An 8,034-nucleotide genomic window follows, 5' to 3' on the forward strand; every position below is an offset into this window, starting at 1 on the left:
ATAGCCTTATGTTATATGTTTTAACACTTGAAGTACCATTAAAAAAAGCCCTTTATATATCACTTAACATCTTAGTTGGTACTAGGAATGTGTTTCAATTGAAGTTCCATTCTAGCCATTTTACAAGTTTAATGCTTTGTCATGTGCATTTTCCCTCTAGTTATTGTTTTAACAAAGAATGCCTTGCTATGTAAATTTGACATCTAGTTATATTTTTGATATTGATATTTGTTTGGTTGTTAGTATCTTCCCTTTATTAAGCATTTGAATGTTACCTTTGCTCTTACCTCAATAGGCCCTTGTGATTACATCACCTTCTTATGTACTCAAAACAATTCCATGAAGAATAAGTTTGAAGAAGAGGATTTTTATGCGCTTGGGACAACCCCAAGATGTCTTAAGGTAGAAAAAATGACCTAGTTGTATCGAAAGGTTATCAAAGGGAAAATGAAAGAGACATGTGAGTGACACATGACGTTGTGGACTTTAGCCAACTAACAGTGACACATGACATTGTGGACTTTAGTTAACTAAAAGTGGAACATCAACAATCATAATAGCATGCCCTTATTGTAATGCTAATAAAGGCCCATGGTTTTTGAAATGAAAAGTTTTTGTATGAGATGATAAAATTTTTTAATTGAACATTGGCTATGCTCAGGCTTACAAAAGTTTTGCTAATGCATTAGGGACTAACACTAGTTGTCGTTGCTCCCTTGGGATGATACTCTACTTTGACTACAACCCAAAGCATTATTTTAAAAAAAAACTTGAAGAAGAAAGCTTAGAATCTTTTATAAAAATTACTTATAAAAATAACAAAAAAAACTCTCCAAAAATTTTAAGTCAAATGGTTTTGTATTAATATCAAATGTGATGCATTAAAAGAAAGTTTTTGTATTGCTTACTAAAAAACATTGTTAATGGTATTGACGAAAGTGCTATGCTATAGTGTTTGTGTTCACCCTAAAGTTGTTCTCCCATCTTTTTTGATTTTATATATTAACAAAAGTTTAGGTTCAATGTCCCAAACAAAGGACATTTCTCCAAAGCCTCTATGGCACAAGAGGAGGGGAGACCAAACAAATAAAAAACCAAGGACATTGCTCCCAAGCCTCTGTGGCACAAGAGGGGGGGAGACCAAACAAATAAAAAATCAAGTTTAAAAATCACGGAGAGCTTATTTTTAAATTGTGAAAGTTTGTGCTTTCAATATATTAACTAAAGACTAGGTTAGACCTTCCTTGAAGATCTGGCCCTTCTTTCCAATTCTCCCAAGTAAGGCTAAAACCTCTCTTACAATACTCACAGGAAGGGAGCCAAAGTTTGATTTTGCTTTTGGGGCATCAATCAACTTTTTGTACTAGCCCGTGGCACCTAAAAGGTGGATTGTAAATCTCTTACTATTATTATTACAAGCTTTGGGGAGGGGACACATGTCCATTCCAGGGCCATTCCTATGACAGCCACATGGTGGCTTGTGCATTGAGCCCACCCGTAATGGGTCTAGGGAGCTAGAGAGGAAGAAAGCATTTGTCCCATATGCATAGTTACACGATTAAGAGAGTCGAGAGCAAGTATAAAGGGAGGTAGGAAAGTCGAGTTATCATAGTGGAATTGGATGTGATCCATTTGTTTATATGTAAACAAGCTTTTGTAAATTGGAAGTGAGCCCCTCGGTTTGTGCATAATATTAATATACATATATTTAAAAACATAATATATAAAAGCATGTTAAATATAACGAACACATAATATTAGTATATGTAATATATAAGCAAAATATTTTAATAATTATATAATTTACATTATAATAAACTATTATAATACTAATATATGTAAGTATATAAATTATCATATATAAATGTATATATATACAAAAAATGTATATACACAAATAAACATATGATAATATACATTTATATATACATTTATTTGTATATATACATTTATATATACAAAAATGTAATATATAAATTTTATATATATGTTTAAATGTATATATGTACATTTTTTGTAATTTGTATTACGTTTAAACGTTTTTGTATATATATGTTTATATACATTCATATATACATTTTATACATTCATATATACAAATGTATATATAAAAATAGAAATATGATAATCTATATAAATATATTTTTGTATATATCTATATGTATATAATAAACTTATATGAAAAAAACATATTTATATAAATTATCATGTATGAACATATACATAATAATCTATATAATAATAAATGTTTATATTGCATTTATTATATCATATATGTTATAATAAAAAATATAATATTAATATAGGTATATATATATATAAATTTAATATATAAAAATATATTAATATACACTTATAATAAAAATATACATTTAGAGAACATATATAAGATAATTTATAAAATGAACATATATATAAACCTATATTTAATAATTTATATAAGAAAATTATATATATAATAAATTCATGTGATAATAAATCTATTGATATAAATTATTATATATGAACACACACACGCACGCACGCACGCACGCACGCACGCACACACACACACACACACACACACACACATGTTTGTAATAATTTACATAATAAACATATACATATATATGTATGTATTACAATATGCCATTATAACAATACAATATTATGTATGTATATGGATGTGTGTGTGTTAATGTAAAATCTTTCCATTGTCAAATAGTAAGTATATAAGTAATATATTTATAATATAGTAATTAAATAATTATATAGTAATTTTTATATTAATTATATTATGTGTGTAAGTGTGTGTGTAACTCCTTACCAAGCTTAACTCCCCACCTAAAAAGACTAATCTCCCTAAGTTAATATATAGGATATACATTAATATATAGGATAGATGACAAACCAATAGTAAGAGAGGGGCTTTGGCGTGAAGTTGCCACACTTAAGCTGGTGCATAGAGTTAGCACCATGGCTAGTATTTCAATGATAGTAAATATCAAATTATTTACTCATTAAAAAAACAAAAGAAAACTAAAGGCTAGGTTAGACCACAGATATTTGCCGCCAAGCCTAGATGGGGCGAGACTCGAGAGGACGGACCAAATAAATAAGAAATTAGTTGAAAAAGGAAATTAATTAAAAAATGGGGGAGAGCAGATTCTTCAATTGTTAAACACATTGGTATTGGTATGATAGGAAGGTGGGGGTGGTGGGCAGTTTAATACACTTTTCAATGGGCGGATGGAGGAAAGGCCGAACGCACCAATCGAGAAAAGGAACCACAACAAGGTCAAATAACGAATTAATATGACTACAGTATTTATAAATAATGATTTATAATCATGATTAATTATATTAATATTAATAATTATCATTATAGATGCTTATATAAGATGACCGATAAGAATACAAGTGATTAGTGCAAAGATTAAGAGATGGGTTAAGAAGATTCTCTCTCTCTCTCTCTCTCTCTCTCTCGCCTGCCTGCCTGCCTTTTTCTTGCTTTTGCTTGAGACTCACGGGCTGAAAGGCCAGGTCTTCCTGCGTTTTCTTTTCCTTATTTTCCCTTTTTATAAATTTTTTTTCCTCTTTTGGGTTTTGCGTTTGAATTTTGTGTTTGCTTGCTTGCTTTCTTTCTTTCTTTCTGATCTTATTTGCTCTCTCTCTCTCTCTCTCTCTCTCTCTTTCTGTAATCCCGATCTGATCATTTTTATGCATTGCATCTCCATCGACAAGCCTGCCGTGCTGAATTTCCTCTCTGGGCTTCTCTCCAAAAAGTCCAGCAGGTACTGTGCCACTACAATATTTTGGATTGATCAATTAATGGCTAGCTTTGATCGGTTAGTAAGTTTGGGTTCTTGGAATAATCTCCGCAGTTATCATTGATATTTCACGATCTGCCATGTCTGAATGAAAGATTGCCTTTGAAATAAGCAAAATATTTTATTTATTTATCATTGATATTTCACGATCTGCCATGTCTGAATGAAAGATTGTCTTTGAAATAAGCAAAATATTTTATTTATTTATGTAGTTTTTTTAAAAAAATTAAAAAGGGGTAAAAGAAATCTTAGCCTTCTTGTTCAATCAGAATTTTTGTATGTGCATGTGTTGATGATGTCTAATCGAGTAATGGTTTTGTGATTCCAGTTATCGAATGAGATTAGAGTCATTTTAATAAAAAATTTAGTGTGTGCATGTGGTAATGCTGTCTGACCCGGGAATTGATTTGTGATTTCAGTGGTTGATACCAGATTAGAGTCATTCTTTAATAATTTTTTTTGTATGCGCATGTGGTAATGTTGTCTAATCCTGTAATTGTTTTGTGATTTCAGTTGTTGAGCCAGATTAGAGTGATCTAAGGGAAAGAAACAGAAGGTGCAGCAGAGATGGCAAGCACCATGATGATGGCGCAAACTAGCAATCTGATGATGGCAGAAGCAACATACAGTTTCTCAAGCAAAACCACAGTAGTTGGCAAAAACCCACCTGCTGCAACAAGCCAGTCTGGCTTAATTTGCCAGCCTTCACGAAAGAGAGCCACCATGGTCTCTCTGAAGGGGCAATCTCTCTGCAGAACGGCCTTCCTGCATGGGAATCCATTGGTGCACAAAAATCTCAGCAGAATACCTGCACTGGGCCTGGGTCTGCTGCATTACAGACAACCTTCCCAGATGATTGAGGCAAAAGCCTATGAGGCAGGTACATCGGATACATTCTCTGACGGTGATGATGCTCGTCCTACCTCAGACTTGGAAGTACAAGAAGCTGTCAGCGACACTGGCCGCAGGATGAAGATTGGCACATACTTTGCTACATGGTGGGCACTCAATGTGGTCTTCAACATCTATAACAAGAAAGTGCTTAATGTCTTTCCTTACCCATGGTTGACATCCACGCTTTCACTGGCTGCTGGTTCCTTGATCATGCTCTTGTCATGGGTCACTGGTATTGCTGAGCGTCCAAAAGTTGATTTGGAATTCTGGAAAGCTCTGGCACCGGTAAGCCAGCGATTTAAGCACTTATTGTCACATTTATTGTCCTTGTTTTCTTCTTTTGAACTTGTTGAGAACAGGGAAAAGGGGTGGGAGGGGGTGGGAGTGGGAGTGGGGTATAAAGCTTTATGTGTTGATTCCCCAAGTGATAATGGTGTTTCATCACCGCATTTAAGTGATAACAGCATCCAAAGCATGCAGGACATTTTCGTTTTTCCTCTTTAGAGAATTCAACAGTCATGGAGCACCACAGGTTGGCCATGTGTATGATTCCTGCTTTGACTTGATGAATCAGAATGTAAACGGAGCTTGTCCTTTGGGTCTTTAACTGGATAGTCTTATAAATAGCTCATGATAGACCTGCTGGTATACCATCCGCTGATATATTTAAGTCTCTCAAATTGGTGATCGCTACTTTTATTCAGTGCCTAATGTGCTCATGTTGGTTTCTACTGAAGGTTTTAATATGTATTTTGCTTCATATGTTCTAATTAGTAATGTGCTTCTGTTCAAACACACTGGAGAATTTTGTCTGTTTTGTTTGGCATGTTCTAATTAGTGATGCACTAATCAGTTTTTGAGTTTTCCGTTTTGTTGGTAGTAAATGTGTTCTGACTCCTCTGCCTCTCAGGTTGCACTAGCACATACCATTGGCCATGTTGCTGCGACTGTGAGCATGTCTAAGGTTGCAGTCTCTTTTACCCACATCATAAAGAGTGCTGAACCAGCATTCAGTGTGCTGGTTTCACGCTTCCTCCTCGGAGAGCACTTCCCTATCCCTGTTTATCTTTCTCTGATTCCCATCATTGGAGGTTGTGGCCTCACTGCATTGACAGAGCTGAACTTTAACATGACTGGTAATTAGAAAACATTTCTTTCTTTCACACTTACATTGACCTTATGGACCTTAAGTATGTGTGATTGCTAGCTAATGCCTGTCAATCCTGCAGGATTCATGGGTGCCATGATCTCCAACTTGGCGTTTGTGTTTAGGAACATTTTCTCAAAGAAGGGCATGAAAGGCAAATCTGTAGGGGGCATGAACTATTATGCGTGCTTGTCCATCCTCTCACTAGTGTTTTTAACACCGTTTGCCTTTGCTGTGGAGGGCCCTAAGATGTGGGCACAAGGTTGGCAGGCTGCAGTACAGAAGATTGGCCCACAATTCGTATGGTAAGTAGTTGTGGAAATTGGTACTTTGTTTTATTCTGATAATTTGTGGTTAGGTAATTGAATCTCAATGCTTTCATCTTCTGTTGTATAGGTGGGTGGTAGCACAGAGTGTGTTCTATCACCTCTATAATCAAGTTTCTTACATGTCCTTGGATGAGATCTCGCCGCTGACATTCAGCATTGGCAACACAATGAAACGAGTATCGGTCATAGTGTCATCAATAATCATTTTTCAGACTCCTGTTAGACCCATCAATGCAGTTGGTGCAGCAGTGGCCATTCTGGGAACTTTTCTCTACTCTCAGGTAATCAAGGGATTGCATGCAGAAGCACATTTGGAGTATGTACTTTCAGAAACATGTGATGGTCTGTTTGAGAGTAATCACTCATTCTTCAGTAACTGAAAGTGTTGTTGACTATCAGAGTTTTCATTCAGCTCTATTTGATGCTTCTGCAGGCAAAACAATGAGGAGAATGTCAGTGTTATGACTTGTGAAGTTCTATCATTGGATGACTATCCAATGATCGCATGATAATATATATCATATGAAGCATACATTTTGGACCCGTCATTCACAGAGCGCATCAAGGCTCCACATCAGTAGATGTTTTCTGGCCATCTATTATAGGTAAGGAAACTGAGGGTGGATATCGAAGAGACGAACCTAACCCTCTGTTGCTTTTCATGTTACTGAAAAACATAATCCTCAAGTCAGGTTTTGTAGGTTGGAATAAGTGAGGTTAGAATTCCTCCTTTGTAATATACACACCGCATTTTTGAGAAGAACAGCAAACATAGGCAGACAGAGGAAAGTTGACAATTTTGGCAGAATGTAGTATGTGCTGTCCACTCTCTTTGTGGGTTTATGTAAAGGGTGGTGGTCTGGGCATGGATGCTTATCATCAATGTGGGAATTGGTGAACAGCTTTCTTGCTGTCTGATTTAGGCTTCACATCGTCTATCAAATACTGTGCATAATGCACATACTGCAATGCACATATTGCAGAAGAAATGCAGGACAGCAGAGCAAAGGAATGAATACAATGATGGGTCGAATCTTTCTGGACTTCAATTGTCTTTTCCGAACTATAAGCAATTCATGACACAGCGTCAAGGCCCAGCGATTGACCTGACTAGTTGCCCTTTGCCTTTTCCTTTTTATTCAAGATTCTGTGCTTCTAGAAAGGAGTGTTAAAACTACTGCTAAATTGATATATAGCATGCCCTGGTTTTCTGTGTAAGCTGACAGACTGTTGGTGAGGTGGCAACAGGAGCATTGCAGGCAATACAGTATTGTAGAGTCTAGACATTACATAATACATAAGCTGCTACTTCCCTTTCCAACCGTGGTCCTTGTGTTGTGGTCTTGTTTGTTTGATACCATAAAATGTATATTGAATGGTAGCTTGTTTACTTCATACAACTTATGATACATTAGTTGTCGCTTCCCTTTTCACTCTTGGTTCTTGTGTTGTATGTAGTGTTCTTGTGGATGGCTAAAACATATTCTGCATGAGTGCATTTTTCTACTTTTGAAGGACCGAAACTTTTGTTTCTCATGACTAAATGTAATTTCGCTGCAAATTCTCTTGCATTTTAGGCACACAAGTCACATAGTGTGGTTAAGGAGCTTGGCAGGCAATGCTTCCCAAGTTAGCTAGTTGTTTTCTATGCATCGATGCCACATCCTAAGCAAGGAAAAACTTGGGATGGCATATCCCAAGTTGGCTAGTTCTTTTCTATGCATCAATGTCACATCCCAAACAAGGAAAAACTTCTAATTTACACTTAAAAGAGTATATGGATTGTGCAACTAGACAAGCAAGGAGATGCAACCAACATGTACTATGCCATTCTATTAAGCAAGTGTTTGGCCGC

The 8,034-nt window shown here is 35.7% G+C and overlaps 1 protein-coding gene across 1 annotated transcript; it reads left to right on the top strand.

Moving 5' to 3' along the window:
• Window positions 1–3,414: 3,414 nt before the first annotated feature.
• Window positions 3,415–7,500, top strand: LOC148034807 (glucose-6-phosphate/phosphate translocator 1, chloroplastic-like). Its single transcript, XM_087679781.1, has 6 exons — window positions 3,415–3,773; window positions 4,323–4,988; window positions 5,614–5,839; window positions 5,933–6,155; window positions 6,247–6,460; window positions 6,613–7,500. Exons 2-6 carry the CDS (start codon window positions 4,377–4,379, stop codon window positions 6,622–6,624), a joined length of 1,287 nt encoding a protein of 428 aa, XP_087535907.1. The 5' UTR covers window positions 3,415–3,773; window positions 4,323–4,376; the 3' UTR covers window positions 6,625–7,500.
• The last annotated feature ends 534 nt before the right edge of the window (window positions 7,501–8,034 follow it).

Source organism: Lygodium microphyllum, chromosome 6 (genome assembly GCF_053477565.2).
Source record: "Lygodium microphyllum isolate KBCC chromosome 6, Lygodium_microphyllum_v1.1.10, whole genome shotgun sequence".
NCBI lineage: Eukaryota > Viridiplantae > Streptophyta > Polypodiopsida > Schizaeales > Lygodiaceae > Lygodium > Lygodium microphyllum.